The sequence below is a fragment of the Labeo rohita genome, chromosome 3, assembly GCF_022985175.1.
Source record: "Labeo rohita strain BAU-BD-2019 chromosome 3, IGBB_LRoh.1.0, whole genome shotgun sequence".
Lineage (NCBI taxonomy): Eukaryota > Metazoa > Chordata > Actinopteri > Cypriniformes > Cyprinidae > Labeo > Labeo rohita.
In genome coordinates, this window is record NC_066871.1 from 14176965 (window position 1) to 14196991 (window position 20027).

Sequence of the window (20027 nt, forward strand, 5' to 3'; positions counted from 1 at the left end):
AATAAATGTTTTTATGAGCAGCAAATCAAAATATTAGAATGATTTCAGAAGGATCATATGACTGGAGTAATGATGATCAAATAAATGCAGGCTTGGTGAGCAGAAGAGACTTCTTTAAAAAGCACTGAAAATCTTTCTGTTCAAAAACTTTTGACTGATAATGTATGGGAAAATTATGACTTTACAAAAACACATCACAAAAATACAAAAATGAGGACCAAAGATAAATAGAACTATTTAACAAATATTTTAAAGCATTAAAAGACAGAAACCCAAGCAATAAGGAGGGTCGTCAGAATTTACTAACAAAGGACCGAGCAGCTGACCGTGTCTCAATGTAAAATCAGCCACTCATGTTAAAATGTGACCTGTAAATGTGTTTTTCTTTCGTATTACCATTTCAAACCAAAACTCACCTTACAGTCTCCAGCCTGCAAAAAATATCACCCACATGCGAGCGCAGTGACTCGCAAAGTGTCAAGGTAGTGACGTCTCCGCGCTGCAAGACGTCGACTACGCACACTCTCATGCCCCGGATGTGTTTGTGTGCTCTGTTTCTGCAGAGGAGGAGGAGATGCCACTACCCGTGCAGGTCTTTAACTTTCAGGTAAATTAGCGCCTTTAAATGCCTTTTCGTCATCTTCCACAACACGAGAGCAGGTAGAAGAAGCACACCGAGCTGAAGTACCTATGTTTACAGCGTTAATTCCTCACCTCTCACAGCCGTTGGGAGCTGTTAGCTCGTCTAGCATGAGCTCGTAAGTCAGAGCGGCCCTCAGGACGCGACAGGCACTTCTCAAGTTTAGCGGCAGCTCGCCTCTGTCCGCCCGAGAAGCGACACCAGTGTAGTTTCGACAATGAATACATTCAATAGAGCTGTTTTGGTTTACACCGAACGCGGTCCAGTAGGTTTTCTTGGGCTTGTTTGTGAAACACTTGGGTAGAAACTTTCTTTAGCCGGCTAAGTGTATTTAGCAAGCTATCTCGTTAGCAAGCTGTCTGTTTTGTATCACTTAGCCAGTGTGCTGGAAATCCAGGCTGTCTCAAAACACAGTACGTCGCCTGGCTAGAAAGCATTTTAGTCAGGGTTTATGTGTTCTAGAAATTAATTTGATGCTCTAGAGTACTGGCTAGGTAGGCAGCTGACTAGGTTTTGAGACACAGCCTCCATCATTTGCTTGTAGAGATGACTATAGAGCTCTGAAGATTTCAATTTGAGCCTGATCTAGCTCACTTCAACAAAATGATTAATCACTATGCAGCTGCTCATATTTTATTGAGCAGTATTTTAATTTTAGAAACCCTCGACATGTTCTGTTATATTAGACTGCCAGTTATGCGTTATAATGTAGTTAATCAAGAGTGACAGACCAGGTCATATAATGCAGTGTTTTGAAGTCATAAAAATGTTGGGTGTAGGAGAGCAAATGTGGTCAGTGATGTAACCGCTTTTTTGAGATGAGTGGAATAATGCTATTTTACAGAATCTGTCTTTGAAAAATCAAAATATTTGACTAATGAGATGAAATAGGGAAGTTTCCCCTCTCAGTGTCTTTTATGGTTACAAACCTGCATCAAAATGTTGCATGTAAAAAGCCAGTTTTTACTTGTCGCTGCTACTTTTTTCATCTTATAATGTAGAAACATTCTTCCTTTTGTTTGGTTTTTATTTGTGACTCTGGACCACAAAACCAGTCATAAGTAGCACATACATTGTATGGGTCAAAATTATACATTTTTCTTTTATGCCAAAAATCATTAGGGTATTAAGTAAAGATCATGTTCCATGAAGATATTTTGTAAATTTCCTACCGTAAATATATCAAAACTTAATTTTTCGTTAGTAATATGCATTGCTAAGAACGTCATCTGGACAGCTTTAAAGGCAATTTTCTCAATATTTAGATTTTTTTGCACCCTCAGATTCCAGATTTTCAAGTAGTTGTATCTCAGCCAAATATTGTCCTATCCTAACAAACCATACATCAATGAAATGCTTATTTATTTAGTCAAATGGACCCTTAAGGCTGGTTTTGTGGTCCAGGGTCACATTTATATTTTCATTTCAACAACTTTGACTTGTCTCGAAGCTGCTGTCGCCCCAGTGTGATTTTTATAAGCATCCGCCTTCTTGCAGGAGAATTTTCAGTCAGGTCAGCAGGATGCTGAAGGGCAGGTTCAGGGCAGGATCAGGGAAGGCTTGAATTTGCCAGTCAGATCAGCCTCGTCCTCGTGGGTTGAGCTGAGCGTCAACATTCAAAGAGGCGTTTCTGATCTATTCATGGAATTTACTACCGGATTCAATCCGTACAGCTCAAGCTCCTCGTCATACTCCCAGCAGGTAACCGCACAATGAAGGCAGATAGGATGTGAAGCCATCTGAAAGCCTTGGAGCTGATACTCAGTGTTGTGGTATTATGTTTTTATTTCCACACAAGATTTGTTTGGTGGTAAGGATAGCAGTTCCTCAAAGTGAATGGTTTTGTTTACGTCGCCTACATTTGACTGCATTCCTCCAGCGCAGAGTGTTAAACTTGGTGTTTCCTGTATTGACAGGGGTCTGTAGAGCCCATGCAGATAGATGCTGACCCTCAGGAAGACCAGCAGAATGCGCCTGACACCAACTATGTTGTGGAAAACCCGACATTGGTATGTATCAATGTATACAATTGTGAACTCGCTTTTGTACATCATTGACTCTTTATTTTTACATTTTAAATGTTTTTAACAAAAAAATCATGCAGACCAAGTCTCTTGGTGTTTTGATAATTTTCTGAATCACAGAAAAAGTTGTTCTTTTTGGAAGAGATTTCAGACAGTAACCAGTAAATGGCTGATATTAAAATTGTATATTATAATAAATTTATGTTAAAAATAAATAAAATACTACATGGGCATTTAGACATCACAGGATCATTATTTAAAGCACAAAAGATATCCGTTTTGAGATTTGCTAAAGATTACATTTGACATTAAATTATTAGTGTCATCAGTATTTACCTCAGTGTTATTTTCGTATTGCTTCAATATTTTTATAGTATTTATTCATATTATAAAATGATTAGTTGAATACTTTATGTAATTTTACTGTTAGCTTTAGTGATTTTACATCCTTTTGTAATTTTATTAGCATCTATTTTTAACATTTCCATTTAGCTTTAATTTATTTTAACTAAGGTTTTAGTCATTTTAATACTTTTCTTTTCATTTTTTACTTTTATTATTGCTTCCAAGGCAACAGATCTAATTTTTAAAATTTTTCATCTGAAATGTATGCATTATTTCAGCTTTATTTCAATCATGTTTAGTTTAGTGGTTTTGGTTTAAACAGTAACAACACTGATTTATCATTACCCTTGTCTAAGCTCACTTAATCAGTTTAAGTACAAAAATGGGGGAAATGAGCATCTGTCATAATGTTTGAAAATCAACATGGTGCTAATATAACGTGTCACAACCTTTTTTGGGAGTTGGTTTAGGGGTGGACAATATTGGCAAAATTTATATCCTGATGTATTTTTTTAATTTCGGACGATACAATATAATTCCGATATCGATATGAGCAGTATTTAAAAAAGCCTCTAAAAAACTGAGAACGCCCACAACAGATGTCTGTACTTACAAACCTCTGAAATATGAATTTTCCAAGTCTATGAAACCTCCTTCTATAAAACTATATAATATTTTAGTAATAAAAACAGTACAAAAAAATACATGTTTACCTTTTATTTGTATTTAGCCTACAAACAAGAAATATGAAATCACTATCAAACAAACATAAGACTGTCTTATTAGTGAATATCACTAATTTTAAACTATAACAGGCCTTCTGGGGATGGGCTTATTGAAAATGCAGATTCATTCTCTGCCAGCAGGATGCGCTTTTTGAGCGGTAGAAACGGCGCTTTTCCCGGTAATGGCTGTACAAAGCAGCACTGCGCTCATAAATGCTACTTGATCAGATAAAATGAGAATGCCATCGAAACTTTTCTGAAGACAGTCAGTTTCCTTCAAAAATACATTCATATAAAACACCCGCGCTGCGTTTTGATTTTGAAATGTGCAGTGCTCATGATTATTCAACGAAGTCAATCACCACAAATAAATTAATGTATGAAAAACACTGGTAATGTATATCGAAATATCAGAAATGTTTAAAAATTATATTACCGTTACTAAAAAATATATATATTGATATTGAATTATTATCCAGCCCTAACTTGGATGGACGCAATTTTATTTCTTTGCACAGGATCTAGAGCAGTATGCCTCCAGCTACAGTGGGCTGATGAGGATCGAGAGGCTGCAGTTTATTGCAGACCACTGCCCCCAGCTACGAGTGGAAGCACTGAAGATGGCCCTGTCCTTTGTCCAAAGAACCTTTAATGTTGATGTCTATGAAGAAATCCATCGCAAACTCACTGAAGCCACAAGGCAATTCAAGTTCTTTTCTTTTCTGCAACCTTACATGGTTTCCTTATGGAAACATTACATGACTAAGTTTGTACTTAAAATATTTGTGTCAATGCAGGGATGTGCAAGGTGTCCCAGATGCGGTACCGGAGGGGGCAGTTGAACCCCCTCCTCTCGACACAGCCTGGGCAGAATCCACCAGAAAAAAAGCCCTGCTCAAACTGGAGAAGCTGGACACCGACCTTAAGAACTATAAGGGAAACTCCATCAAAGAAAGCATAAGGTAAGGCCAGACTGAATGTTTCCCCTTTTTTATTGACTCTGTTGCACTGGCTTTTTTACATAGATTATTTTTTACATCTGCATGTGTTTAGGAGGGGTCATGATGACCTTGGAGATCATTACCTTGACTGTGGTGACCTTAGCAATGCCCTGAAATGCTACTCCCGAGCCAGAGACTACTGCACTAGCGCCAAGCATGTCATCAACATGTGTCTTAATGTAATCAAGGTATGTATTTAAAGGGTTAGTTCACCCAAAAATGAAAATTCTGTCATTAATTGCTCACCCTCATATCATTCCAAACCCGTTAGACCTTCGTTCATCTTCAAAACTTAAATTAAGATATTTCTGATGAAATCCGAGAGCTTTCTGACCCTGCATAGACAGCAATGTCCTTATTACCTTTCTGAGTCTTGAACGTAGTAATTGCATTGCTGTCTATGCAGGGTCAGACAGCTCTCAGATTTCATCAAAAATATCTTAATTTGTGTTCTGAAGATGAGCGTAGGACTTAAAGGTTTGGAACGACATGAGGGTAATTAATGACAAAAATACTTATTTTTGGGTCAACTATCCCTTTAATGATGATACAATATTCATGAAAGTACATACAGATTTTTTTATTTTTGCTTAAAGCAAAATTTAGCTTGCATATGACTGAATTTTCTGCATTACACTTATGAATCTTTTTGTTGCGGATAGCTTAAAAATTCAGTTTTCTCATCCAAACAACCTGAATATTTTATAGGTTAGCGTTTACCTCCAAAACTGGTCCCATGTACTTAGCTACGTCAGCAAGGCTGAATCCACTCCAGAGATAGCAGAGGTAGGTAGAAACTTCATTCTGCTTTACAGAGTCGAGAGAAATTTCAAGAGAATGAATCTACAATTATAATTTTTGTGTATCTCTGCAATACACAGCAACGAGGAGAGAGAGATAGTCAAAACCAAGCTGTTCTAACCAAACTGAAATGTGCTGCAGGCAAGTACATTATTTGTATTGCATGTGTATTTTTCTGTTGAAATGTAGATGCATGCTGAATCATTTTAGTATAATTTTACATTGTGTATACATATTCAAAATTGTTAATAATGTATTGAGATTGTAATGTATTGAGTACTTGCAGTACTGTAGTATTATTGTGTTCACATTTTTAGTCAATTGCTGTGATTTGTACAAGTCATATAAAAATGGTTTTGACCTTTCTTGTGATTTGATATCCTCATCTCTCTCTTGTGACAATAGGATTGGCAGAACTTGCCTCAAGAAAGTATAAACCGGCTGCCAAGTGCTTCCTGCAAGCCTCCTTTGACCACTGCGACTTCCCTGAGGTTGGTGTCATTTTCAGCCTTGTTCTAATGCCACACCAGATATTTCTAATAATATTGTTAAAGGTGAATAAGATGCAGTGTTTTTCATACAGCATGTAATGAGATGCTCTGTTTGCTCTTTAGCTACTTTCCCCCAGTAATGTAGCAGTGTACGGGGGGCTGTGTGCCCTGGCTACATTCGACAGACAGGAACTGCAGCGAAATGTCATCTCAAGCAGGTGAACTTTCTGCACCTTCAATCTAGGTGTCTTAATCAACACAAGTGATAGATTGGAATAAAACCTCACTGATTTAATTTTACTCTCCTTTTGTTTTTTAGCTCCTTTAAATTATTTTTAGAGTTGGAACCACAAGTCCGTGATATTATCTTCAAGTTTTACGAGTCAAAGTATGCATCTTGTCTGAAAATGCTGGATGAAATGAAGGTGAGTTTATTGATGTGTGTTCAGTTCCTAGGTTTTGATATAGCAAAGTTTCAGACACTGATTATTGCTTTTATCATTTTTGAGTTATTGTGATATTGAAGTGTTTTATTTCTGAATTATAGGATAATCTCCTCCTAGACATGTATCTGGCCCCTCATGTAAGAACACTGTACACACAAATCAGGAACAGAGCCCTCATACAGGTATGTAAAGGAATATGTGGTTTTGGTCTATGAATTTTATTTTTATTCTACTTAAACTATTGCTTTAAAATCAGATTATCCAAAAATAACAATTGGATGAGTAAATGATGACAGAATTTTAATTTTTGGGTGAATTGTTTCTTTATATCAGTAGAATTCATGACAGTGGTGTTTAAAGGAGAAGTCCACTTCCAAAACAAAGATTCACATACAATGTACTCACCCCATTGTCATCCAAGATGTTCATGTCTTTCTTTCTACAGTCGTAAAGAAATTTTGTTTTTTGAGGAAAACATTTCAGCATTTTTCTCCATATAATGGACTGATAAAATATTAAAATATTTTTGATGAAATCCGAGAGCTTCCTGACCTTCCATAGACAGCAGTGTAACTGAAATGTTCCCAGACTCAGAAACATAGTGAGAACATTGTTAATATTATATTCTGTGACATCAGTGGTTCAACCGTAATTTCATGAAGCTACAAGAATACTTTTTGTACGCAAAGAAAGCAAAAATTTCTGGGTCTGGAAACATTTTAATTACATTGCTCTCTGGAGGAGTCTGAAAGCTCTCAGATTTAATCAAAAAGATCTTAATTTGTGTTCCGAAGGTGAGCGAAGGTCTTACTTGTTTGGAATGGTATGAGGTGGAATAGTAATTAATGACAGAATTTTTATTTTTGGGTGAACTGTCCCTTTAAGCCCTATTTGATATAGTTGTATTGATATGAATGCTGAATGTGAGTTAAAGTTGACTATAAGATAATATTGGCTCCTAAAGTAGTAACATAATTGTACTTACATGACCAATTTATAAACTTTGTCTTTTATTCCCCTCGGGCAGTACTTTAGCCCCTATGTGTCAGCAGACATGAACAAAATGGCCGTGGCCTTTAATACCACAGTGGCAGCTCTGGAGGATGAACTGACCCAGCTGATCCTGGAGGGCCTGATCAATGCTCGTATCGACTCCCACAGCAAGGCAGGGCTGCACACTCTCATTTGTCACCCTGACATTTCTCTTTCAGGAACATTGTTTCCTATTTTTGTTGCTAAGCTTAAATGCATTAGCTGATTTTGTATCAATACTTTACATCTTTTTTTGGCTAAAGCAAGGGACTGTTCTAGAAACAGCCTTTGGTTAAGATCATGCATTAAAACTTGAGTGTAACATATGAACTGAAACTGTGTTTGTAGATCCTGTATGCCAGGGACGTGGATCAGAGAAGCACAACTTTTGAGAAGTCTCTACAGATGGGCAAAGAGTTCCAGAGACGAGCGAAAGCCATGATCCTGCGGGCGGCTGTGCTTCGTAATCAGATACACGTCAAGGTAACAGGGTCCCCAGGGTAACGTGTCCTCGCTCTGCTCTGTTCTTCACCTCACCATCACCTAAACCATCACCTTCCCTTCAGCATGAGTGTCTCAGAGCTCTTACTCTCCTCCAAATTCATAAGTCAGTATGAAAGCGCTGAATTTATTAAGGCAGTAACACATCTGAGGATCTGCGTCATTGTGATGCTGTAAGATGAAGCAGTTTTCTTAATACTGATATGACTCGGCCGTATTACTGCACTTACAAGTGATCTGCATGTGAGTTTTATACTACAAAAGTGAATGTTAAATGGTTATTCCACCCAAAAATGAAAATTCTGTCATTCATTACTCACCCTTATGTCGTTCCAAACCCGTAAGACCTTCGTTCATCTTCAGAACACAAATTATGATATTTATTTTATTTTAGGAGCTTTCTGAACTTGCATAGAAAGCAACGCAACTGACACGTTCAAGGCCCAGAAAGGTTATTTGTTAAAATAGTCCATGTGACATCAGTGGTTCAACTGTAATGTTATGAAGCTACAAGAATACTTTTTGTGCACAAAGAAAACAAAAATAACTACTTTATTGAACAGTTTCTTCTCTTTGGTGGCAATTTTTAACATGACAGGGGATGGTGACACAGAAGAGAACAATTATTTCAGTTTTCTTTGTGCACAAAAAGTTTTCTCATAGCTTCATGAAATTACGATTGAACCACTGTCACATCGACTTTTTTAACAATATCTTTATTACGTTTTTGGGTCTAGGAACATTTGAATTACATTGCCATCTATGCAGGATCAGAAAGCTCTCGGATTTCATCAAAAATATCTTAATTTGTGTTCGGAAGAAGAATGAAGGTTTGGAATGACCTGAGGGTGACTAAATTATGACAGAAATGTAATTTTTGGGTGAAGTGTCCCATTATATGAATATTCTGAGATCATTTTAGGTTTATCTCAATCAACAGCACTTGTGTCTCTCTTTAAAAAAAGAAAAAGAAGGCAATCTGGGTCACAGTGAGGCAATTTCAAAAGAAATTAATGGGGCCAATCCAAAAATGTTAAAGTTTGGTGTAAGTAGATGCTTTTCTTTTAACTTTCTATTCACCAAAGAGTTCTGGAAAAAAAAACAAAAAACAGTGTTTTCACAAAATTAAGCGGCACAACTGTGCTCAACATTGATGATAATAATAATAATAATAATAAACGTTTCTTGAGCTGCAAATCAGCATATTAGAATGATTTCTGAAGCATCATGTGACACTGAAGACTAAAATAATGGCTGCTGTAAATGTAGCTTTGCCATCATAGAAATAAAATATTAAATATATTAAAATCAAAAACAGATATTTTTAAGTGTAATAATATTTGACAATATTACTGTTTTTTACTCTGTTTTGATCAAATAAATGCAGCGTTGATGAACATAAAAAACTTCTTAAAAAAAAAAAAAAACATTAGAATCCCAAACTTTTAAATGGTAGTGTATGTACAATATACAATTTGTTGCTTAGAAAGCATAACTTTTTTAAAAAACATACGTTTTTTTTTTTTTTTAAATATATAATCAACATTATGCCACAAACAGTATGGGGGAGTAAGTAGTTACATGTAATAGAGTTACGTAATTTAATTACAAAGTAAATGTAACTGTAATCCATTAAAGTTACTGGGGAAAAAATGTGTAATTAATTAATTTAGTTACTTATGAAAAATGTTAATGATTACAAAGGGGGTTACATCTGAATATTTTCACACACATACAGATTTAATTGATTTCCTTTTTCAAATTGCATGGACTGCTCTAAAATATGAGACGCAGATGTTTCAGGAGTTTAGGAAACAGAATAACACATGCTTATTCGATAAATGATTTATGATCTATGCAAAGATGTGATTTCACAAACAGTATCATAGCTATTAAACTATATTTTTAAATCAGTATTTAACATCAGAACAGTCAAAGTAAAAAGAGGTGCTAAAGTCCGTTTTTGTGGTGCCTGCGCTTTAAAATGTAATTATTATAATCTTAATTCAAATGATGAAGGATTTCGAAAGTCTGACAGTAATCAGTGTTAAGAACTACTGTAACCCTGTCTGCTTTAAATGTTGCAAAACGATTAACATTTAAAAAAAATGTGTTAGAAATTTAGAAAAGTAATCAAATGTAATCAGATTACTTTAATAAAGTAATTGAAGTAGTTACACTGCTTATTACATTTTAATACAGTAACATGTAATCTGTACACACTGGCCACAAATGCTGTCGATTGAGCTTAACTTGTATTGAACCTGGAATATTCCTATAAATCAGTCCACTAGCTTATTGCATTTTGGCAATCAACTAGATGCAAGTTCCTTTATAATTTATGGAAAAACTGTAAGCTCTCTGAGATCTTCTGAGGTTGTGTTCCCTAAAAAAGAGCTATAAGAATTCGAAAAAGTATATGTTACACCTCAGTTTTCATCTCCACCATCCCTCACGAACACCAGCATGCATTTCCCTCTCACCAGTCTGTTTTTCCCTCTCTACGTGATGCTTCTCACTGATCCCTCTCGTTCTTTTCGCAGTCCCCTCCAAGAGAAGGCAGTCAAGGGGAGCTCACACCTGCCAACAGCCAAACACGAATGAGCACCAACATGTGAAGACTCGACCAGATGCCTCTCCTAGGAAAGTACACGGGGCCACTGCCGCATCTTAGGCCCCCCGTTTAGAAATCAATTATTTCCCTGCTGAAGAGAGAAAAATCACAATCTAAAGACTTTATTTAAGTTGGGAAGAAGATATCTGTTGTCTGCATTAAAGACAAGCACACCCTGTTGCTCAAATGAAAAGGAAAAAAAGATAAAAAGAGAAACGCGGCACTTAAGCTGTACTGGCCTGTTGTTCTTTGTAAAGGATGCACTTTCCTCTGTATCTTGTGACAAACCTTGATTACACATTGAGAAACCTCATCACAAAACATGCTTTTAAAATAAACATACATTCAAAAAGATGCTTCAACCCCGAAAGGTTCTTTCTCCATCCCATTCACATGCCATCAGACTCATTCAAACATTTTGTATTTCTCTGTATTGTGTTCTGCTGTTCTCCAGTGAATCATCATGAGCTGGTCAGTGACGAGGGTAGACTTTGCTTTTATGGCCTTGAATAAACTATACTTAGAAATGTTTAAAAACTATTCAGTTTTTGGTCATATTATTAGGAAAGGAGAAAGGCAACTTTTAACACTTCAAAATTTATTTAAGCAAAATTTCCAAAATGTTTTACCCAAGGAACTGATGAGAAAAAAACATCCACAGAATAACCACAGCTCTGTACACACATTTACAGTTAAAGACAGTCTCATTCAAGGGTGTTTCTGAGTAACTGTCCCACATCTTTAGAATAAGGCACTGAGTTGAGTCCTGCTTTAAAGTACAGTGTAAAAAAGAAAATACATGTTGACCTGTAATAAAAAGAAAATGTCATTATGTTGAACCAATGTTGTACTAGAGCTGCATACTTTTTTGAAATGACAATAAAAGGCAGTACAATGATAAGGGTAAGGCATCTGAATCAGACCGTGTCTTTAAAAAACTATTTACTGGGCCAGGAATTTTTGTAGTGTAAAAATAAATGTCAGTATGTGTGTGTGAACTGGTCACAATGATCATACAGGATCATGACTGCACAGGAAAGGAAACAGAAATCTCAGATTAAAAGTGAATTTATATACATGTTCAAAAAATATGTAAAAATGCATTAAAAGTCAAAGATGTTTGATTGTGGTTGCAACATACAAATCTGCCATATCTTTCAGTTCGGAAGACAATAAATAGTAAAAATGCAGTTTGAAGAATGTGTGAGTGAAGATGTCCATCAGTGTATTTCCACAGATAAAAGTCCAGCTTCTCCGTCTCGAGCGAGCACGGAGCAGTATAGGATTGTGCATTCAGAGCGGCTGCTTCATATACCACGTTCCCAGAGATCATAAAAATACGCTATTCTAATAAGCGACCTTAAAATATTAAGACTATGGAACTATTCACCCGACAGCAGTCCAGAAAGTGGTACTTCATTACAGTAAAGAATGACTCTACAGATGAACTAGCCTAAGTAACAGTAGCATTGAGGTTACACATTTTTTCTATGTCTGTTTCTTTGCATGTTTAGTTCAGTTGATGTCATATGGATCCAAATCACATATCAATAGTAATGGCCACAACTGTAGTCTTGTACTTCCAATTCAGTGCAGCAATGTAAAGTGGTAATGTGTCCTCAGATGTCACTGTGTGTCCCATTTGCAGTACACAAGTCTGCTTTACAGTGGATCATGGACTGCAGTGGAAACTGTCTGACTGTTGGGCTTCCCATTCGTCAGTCCACCACCCGTATCTGAGTTAGACTGTTTCAAAGCCTTGGTTTTGAATCTCAATCCATGGCCTGTAACCCAACAATGAGAAAGCAAACAGTTAGTCTTGTAGAACTGGTAGGACATTACTAGATACATTCAGATACATGCTGGTAAGGAGACTAAATCATAACATCAAAACAACAGTGTTTTCATTATAAACCTTCTTAGAAGTTAATGTAACTTTCTATTAGGCTCTTTAAAGGGATAGCTCACGCAAAAATGAACGTTTTTATTGTTGACAGTTACATCAGTGGTTTAAACACTACGTTAACGCACATCAAAGACTGACACGAAAGAGAAGATATTGTTGAATAAGGTTGTTTTTGTTTTCTTTGCACACAAAAAGTATTCTTTTAGCTTCATAACATTACGTTTAAACCACTGATGTCACATGGACTATTTTAACGATGTTCTTACTACCTTTTTGGGCCTTGAACATGTCAGTTGTGTTGCTGTCTATGCAGGGTCAGAAAGCTCTCAGATTTCATCAAAAGTATCTTAATTTGTGCTCTGAAGATGAACGAATGTCTTACAGGTTTGGAAAAACATGAGGGTGAGTAATTAATGACAGAATTTTCAGTTTTGGGTAAACTATCCTTTTAAGTCACTAAACATCTCCAAACTACCTCGTTCACTACGCAACTTGTGAAGGTACTGCGAGTATTACTGATCAAGTTACTTTGTGGTTCACACACAGTGAAACAACTGGTTGATACACTAACCAGGACAATCAGCCACTTCCTTGAAAGCCTTCCTCTTGCAGCAGCCACGGCACAAGTTGAACACACACTTATTCCCCTGTTGATGGAGTAGAGTAAAATGAATTGTGTACATGGTACACACTCTAAAAATTAATACATTATACCCCTAAAATAGTCAGATGAAAGAAAAAAATAATCTAAAGTCTTACTTTAGGGTTTCCACATTGCTCACACTTGATGTATTTTGCTGCATAACACAAATAAGTAAAAGCAATGTTAATCAAAAAATGTTAGCCGATATCTCAATAACACACCGTTCAAATGTTTGGGGTCTATATTGTTTTTGAAAAATATTAATATTTTTTACTCAGAAAGGACACGTTAAATTGATAAACAGAGACAGTACAGACATTTATAATGTTACAAAAAGACTTCTGTTTACATGTTTTTCTATTCAAAGTATCTGGAAAAAAAATATTTCATGGTTTCCACAAAAATATTGGGGAGGGAACTGTTCTCAACATGGATAATAAGAAATGATCAGCATATTAGAATCATTTTTAAGAGATCATGTGACACTCAAGACAGAAAATATAAATAAAAAAAATATATTGCTACCTTCGTTCAAGCACAAATGAAAAAAACATCATTTACCAAGCCTGTAACCACTTAAATCAATGATTTAAAAAACATTTCTGGCAAATCCAGGTAATTTACCATTGAAATATGATGGTTTTGTTTAACGTTTATGACTGTTGTAATGCCAGCTGTGGTCCGATCTCCTTAAAATTTGCATGCTTAAAGCATACTTGCATACTTGTTTAGAATCACCTGTGGCATGAGCTCATCAGGTTAATGAATTTTTGAGTTTTCCTTTATTTTGATAATTACTGACCTAGAGAATTGTACTGCTGTGTTTTTTTTCCAGACTGAGCAAAAAACCTAGGACAAGTTCGCAAGAGTAGGTTTTTTACATCTTCTCAATCATTTAACAAATGGCTTGATTGACAGCAGTTTTCTAGAGGCAAAGTTGTCTGGAATCAAGAGTTCGATCATACGATACAAATATTGTGAGTATGTGTGAAAAACCGTGCAGCATACAGTCATCTACGCCCTTGAAAACTGCTGAAGCTCCGTAAATTTTTCCTGTAACCTTAGATTGAGGTCTTACATAGCTAAGTTTGGCGGAGATATCTCATCCCATTCAGGAGCTATGGGCATTTTACTAAAAATGGCCCCTCCCCTTATGAATGTTTTGGCATCCCTTTGTGACTCTGAGTCGAAAGTTAAATTATTTTTCTATAAGTATTGATATTCACTCTCCAGAGAATCTTTTTGCACTGGCTTGGTTCCGGATCTGACGAAAAACCTAGGACTAGTGCGCAAAAATATGTTTTGAAAAAACAAAATACTCTAACATTTCACCAGGCTCACGATTGAATCTGGCATGCGTTTTGTTTGGCATGAGCCAAGGATTCCAACGACATAAGACACTTGAGCCTGTGATGGACGGTTTAAGGAGTTGAGAGCGATTTCGTACTTTTGATCGCTGTAGCACCCCAATCAGGCCAATTGGGGTGAGTCTTGGTGACGGCGGTGTGAGTACTACCATCCCTTTCTAAGTCTCTACGACTTACGGTTTGGTCTGCATGATCAGTTTTACATGGAGATTGCTGATCCTTGGCCGTTCTAACAATTACAATAGGGTTTTAGCAATGTCACTTAAAAGCCCCACTTCCCACGGGAAATACTGGGGAAAAAAATTTGCCTTACGTTTCAGCTCTGGAGAAAAGTTTTTATGGGGGTTACGGGCTTTCTTCTTCAGCTTGTTCTTGGAGAGCGAGTCATTGGATCCGTCGCTGTCCTCCAGTGCCCTCTTCACACTCACAACTTTTGTTTCTGTTGCTTTCTGGCCATTTTCAGTGTTTGGATCCTTGGGCCTGCAAAATATACCATATTCCAACATAAACACTGTTAGATTCAAACTAGTTTCTATTTCTTTGAACCATGGCCTATTCAGTAAGTTTCAAGGATTATGAGTGATATTATACAGTTTAGCTGAAACCACAGAAATACTATAATTGCGATGGCATCATCATGTTCACAGTCACACAAGGCCCAATCTGAAAACATATCCTCACGGTGGTCTGACGTAGGGTTGACAGATCCAGTGAGGAAAGGGAAGTCCAGTCTGAGTCCATTCAGATTCATCTTTAGCCATCTCCTCCTATAACAGTAAAAAGCAACTGATTCAGAAAATTAAATTTAACTAAAATCTATCATAATCCTAATACATTTTACTGTTTTAGGATAAAGTTGGACTAAAACTGATTTTATAATCAACAAAGTTCCTTTACCTGGCAACGCTGTTTTAGCTGTCTGTTGACCTCTGCAATCCCAGCTATGTTTTTCGCTTTGGCCAGCTCCTCCCTCAGGTCTTGATGTATCTGTAAGCTATAATAAAAAAAAAAAAAAAAAAAAAAAGAAAAAGAGAGACATACATATTATACAATTTAACAGTTTTTTGATGTGTGCATGCCTTAATCAATAACACAATAAAAACAGTAATATTGTGTAATAACATGATAATTTAAAAATAATTGCTTCTAATTTATTCCTGTGATGCAAAGCTGAATTTTCAGCATCATTACTTTAGTCTTCAGTGTCACATGATCCTTCAGAAAACATTCTAATATGCTGATTTGATTCTCAAGAAACATTCCTCGCATCAAATGACAAAAACAGTTGTGCCACATGTTTTTTTGTGGAAATTGCGCTACATTTTTTCTTTGCAAAACATTGGTGTCAAGTGTCAAATGTGAACGAACATACGTGTGGTGCCACAGTTTGAAAATGTGAGCACGGACAAAAGACAGACTGCAGGGTGGGTGTTTCTCCACAACCTCCAGGTACTCCTCAGACATCTCCCACACAGGCGGACTACAGCCTTCAAACAGGGCAGGATTATGGAGATTCCCTTCTGTGAATGTAATATCAAAGTGTGAGTCTTTCTGCCCTAGTATGTTTATGAATCTTCTCTTTGCATGAGGAGAGTGTTACCTGCACTCATGACACCATGTACTCCAGTCTCCTCCATGCAGCGCTGAACATCACTCAGGTGCTGGATGTTTCCATTGGCGAAAACAGGAATGTTTACAGCCTCCCTACACAAACAAAATAAAGGTACACCATCAGGACAAAACACTAAGAACAGTCAGTGCCAGCAGCAAGTGTTGTATCTCTTACCGTACAGCTTTGATGTGCTTCCAACTTGCAATGCCAGTCAAAGCCCCCTTTTGATCTTTAGTTCTCCCATGAACTGTGAGCAGCTGGTTCAAAAATATATGAGTCACATTAGATTGAGGTTTGAGGTAATGTAGTGGTCACAGCTGGTGTAACAAGTATGTACAGATCACCTCCAGGTTGGAGGGACCTCACTCGCTCAAATGGTTGTGCCACAAGTACTTTAGACAAAGGTATCTGCTATTTAATAAGCAATGGGAACACATTACCTGGCATCCAGCCTTTTCCAGCATTTTGGCATACTTCACTGTTTTCTCAATCTCAGGGAAGACCCGGATTTTGCAAGTAATGGGCACGGAGAGTTTTTCGTCAGCCAGTTTAACTGTAAATGACAGCACCTGAATAAGACGCATTCTCTACATGGTTCAATCTGCACTGAGCTAAAGATTTATTATTTAGGTATTTATTCATTTTTTATTCCTACAATAATATTGCTCATTCGTGTATTGTAAAGTTTATCCTTTTTTTTTTTATATATATTTTGTTTTTAAATTGGCTATTCTTATTATTGTTTAATTATTTTGTCAGCAAGGAGGAAAAATTTTAACCTTATTGTATAAAGTGTTCTGTTAAATTTGGAAAAATGTATGAATGAATATAAAAAAATAAAAAAAAAAAAAAAAAATAAGACAACTTACTCATTTTCTCAAGAAGGTCCCACTCATCTTGAAGAAACACACCATAATGGCCTAGGAAAGAATTGAAAAATGAGCCATAACAGGGATGTATTTTGCTAAAATTCGAGATTTCAGTGAACAAAAGAAGCAAATATTTATATTGCCAAACTTCATATGTTAAAACACTCATGAGAAAAGTTTATTAAATCAAAAATACAATAAAAACAGCAATACTGTAAAACACTGTTGCAATTTAAAACAGCTGTTTTTCTATTTTAATACACTACCAGTCAAAGTTTTAATGTTTTAAAAGAAGCCTGCATTTATTTGATTCACAGTACAGCAAAAACAGTAACATTTTGAAATATTTTTACTATTTAAAATAACTGCTTTCTATTTGAATGTTTTAAAATGTAATTTATTCCTGTGATTTCAAAGCTGAATTTTTAGCATCATTACTCCAGTCACATGATTCTTCAGAAATCATTATAATATTCTGATTTGCTGCTCAAAACATTTATTATTATTAGTATGTTGAAAACTGCTGAGTAGAATTTTTTTCAGGTTTCACTGATGAATAAATAGTTCATAAGAACAGCATTTATCTGAAATAGAAATCTTTTGTAACATTATGTCTTGATCATCACTTATAATCAATTTAAAGCATCCTTGCTAAATACAATTATTAAAAGTTAAGTATTAAGTAAAATTTAAATTTCTATAATTTTTTTTCCTTCCAACTAAAAATAAAAAAAAAGATTTAAAAAATACTGACTCCAAGCTTTTGAATGGTGCAGTGCATAATGTTACAAAAGCTTTTTATTTCAGATAAATGCTGATCTTTGCATCTTCCTATTCATCAAAGAAACCTGTAAAAATTACTCAACGGTTTTAAATATTATAAAATAATAATAACACGAAATGTTTCTTGAGCAGAAATCAGCACATTAGAATGATTTCTGAATGCTGAAGACTGGATTAATGATGGTAAAACATTTAAAAATTTTGAAAAACATCTTTTGATAACTTATTACAGTAATTTTAAATAGAATAAATACTTGACAATATTACTGCTTTTTCCTGTATTTTAAATCAAGTAAATGCATCCTTTCCAGAAAATAATCTTTCGAGCGGTGGTTCATCAGTCACATACAACAGAAATGAAGTGTCAGCTTTTGGTACCTCTTTTTGCAATCATCTGTGGGCAACCCAAATTCAGATCGATGGCATCACAGTAATCCTGGGCGAGTAGAGCAGCCTGAATAAACACCTCAGGATCATTGGCACAGAACTGTATGGAGATACCAACACAAAAAAGAAACACTCCAGTGAATACCTCACATCCCATATGAACACAGTCCTCCCTGTCACCTCAGGAGGAATGGTGCGTGCTTGTGGTGCCAAACAGCACAGAGACCCACCTGTGTGATGAGGGGTCGGTCCTCCTGGTTGACCTCGTTGTACAGGTTCTCTCGACGGTAGTTGGCGTCCCTCACGAACACCTGGGCGTGCAGCATGGGCGTGTAGCAGAGCTCTGCGCCATGTCTGCGGCTCAGCAGCCTCCACGCGAGCTCGCTCTGGTCCACCATGGGCGCTACCACGTAGCGCGCACCCTTCAGAGTGCTCCTCCAGAACTCGAACCCACGGGGCTTCGGCATGCTGCCTACACAGGATGAAATCGTGAAATTATAAAAATGCACAGATGTGAATACTACTTGCTTGCTTGTCTAAACCTAGCTGAACTGCACGCCCTAAACGTAACATTAACATAACGCGTTAGTGTTAGTAATCCTGAATCTGTCAAGGCGTTCATTACTAAACATTTCGGTCATGTGTTTCAGCAAAAGAAACTAGCCTGAGACCACGGAATGATTTGTGTTACACATTTGAAGGAATAAAAGGTGAAAGGCGAACACATTGACAGAGCTTATATATTAGCTGTCATTCTTTTAAAACGGTTTGCAGTGAGATGAGAGCATAATACTTACAGTAGGTAATGATCTAGCCACAGACAGCAGCTCTATGCCGCACATGAACTGTTGTGTGTGTCGCCGTCAAATACATCCGTGAGGAAACAATAATCCTATTGATTTTTTCCGGGGGTCTTGACAACACATTACACCGCTTGGAATAACTACTGAGTGGGTTTGAATATTATGCTTTTGTTAAAATGTAAAAATCAGTCATGTTATGTTTATAATGTATAGACATATTCTTTGTATACGATCGTGTTCGTATATAACGTACGTAACATCCATATTTACGTCAGGAAATTAATTCAGAAAGTCAGTCTAGAATACAGAATCGTAAAAATCAGTTTTGTTTCGCTTTTTTATTCAACTATTTACAGATTAGGTGAAAATAATACATTTATTTCCGTACTATAATTGACCACTAGATGTCAGTGTTGACCTAATTACTTTCTCTTAGCTATTTTTTTTTATCCGGTTTAGTTAGATGTTATTGTCTTTACCATGAATTCTAGTTATTAAACAGATACATGATGTTTGGATGACTTAAGAAGATAAATAAGACAACGTTTCAATAAAAGTACCAAACAAAGTAAACAAAAAGCAATTACACAGACACACACACAGGTATGGCTTCCGGGACTCTCCATAAACATAGTTTTTATACTGTACAAACTGCAGTTTTAGATTTTCAAAAAACTTAGGTATTAATTATAAGCGTGTTTCCTTATAGGGAACAAAAATATCCCCACAAGGACAAGGATTTTTGATACTACCATCTTTGTGGGGACATTTTGTCCCAATAAGGTAGGGTGTAACTGAACCACACACTTAATACTATTCATTATACAACAAATAGTACCTTGGGCCCTTAAACATGCCCCTTGGATGTAGTTTTCTCCCACAACAATATATGGCTACAAAAACACTAAGTAATATGAACACTACTTACTGTCCTAAACCTCATGTATACAGTTTTGCATATATAAGGAGTAATTAAATTGTTACAAAAGACATGAAGTTGGATTTTTTGTCTGCATTAGTCACAATGGAGGTTTATT

The 20027-nt window shown here is 36.2% G+C and overlaps 2 protein-coding genes across 3 annotated transcripts; one reads left to right on the top strand and one right to left on the bottom strand.

The window, feature by feature from the left end:
• The first annotated feature begins 472 nt into the window (after positions 1-472).
• On the top strand, positions 473-10974 carry gps1 (G protein pathway suppressor 1). Of its 2 annotated transcripts, none has more exons than XM_051105846.1 (14): positions 473-607; positions 2557-2649; positions 4253-4434; positions 4532-4696; positions 4788-4923; positions 5444-5521; positions 5617-5677; positions 5942-6027; positions 6151-6245; positions 6347-6452; positions 6575-6655; positions 7501-7638; positions 7854-8005; positions 10550-10974. In XM_051105846.1, the coding sequence occupies exons 1-14, from the start codon at positions 575-577 to the stop codon at positions 10608-10610; spliced, it is 1467 nt and encodes a 488-aa protein (XP_050961803.1). In that variant the 5' UTR covers positions 473-574; the 3' UTR covers positions 10611-10974. The 2 variants fall into 2 exon arrangements, with proteins under 2 accessions (XP_050961803.1, XP_050961804.1); XM_051105847.1 differs by having other exon boundaries at positions 7854-7988.
• Positions 10975-11239: 265 nt separating this feature from the next.
• On the bottom strand, positions 11240-19093 carry dus1l (dihydrouridine synthase 1-like (S. cerevisiae)). The gene is made up of 14 exons (XM_051105848.1): positions 18985-19093; positions 18418-18659; positions 18179-18287; positions 17018-17068; positions 16589-16701; positions 16323-16405; positions 16137-16240; positions 15909-16056; positions 15434-15530; positions 15218-15303; positions 14850-15016; positions 13286-13323; positions 13098-13173; positions 11240-12404 (listed from the first exon to the last, which is right to left on the bottom strand). Exons 2-14 carry the CDS (start codon positions 18652-18654, stop codon positions 12283-12285), a joined length of 1431 nt encoding a protein of 476 aa, XP_050961805.1. The 5' UTR covers positions 18655-18659; positions 18985-19093; the 3' UTR covers positions 11240-12282.
• Between the last annotated feature and the right edge of the window lie 934 nt (positions 19094-20027).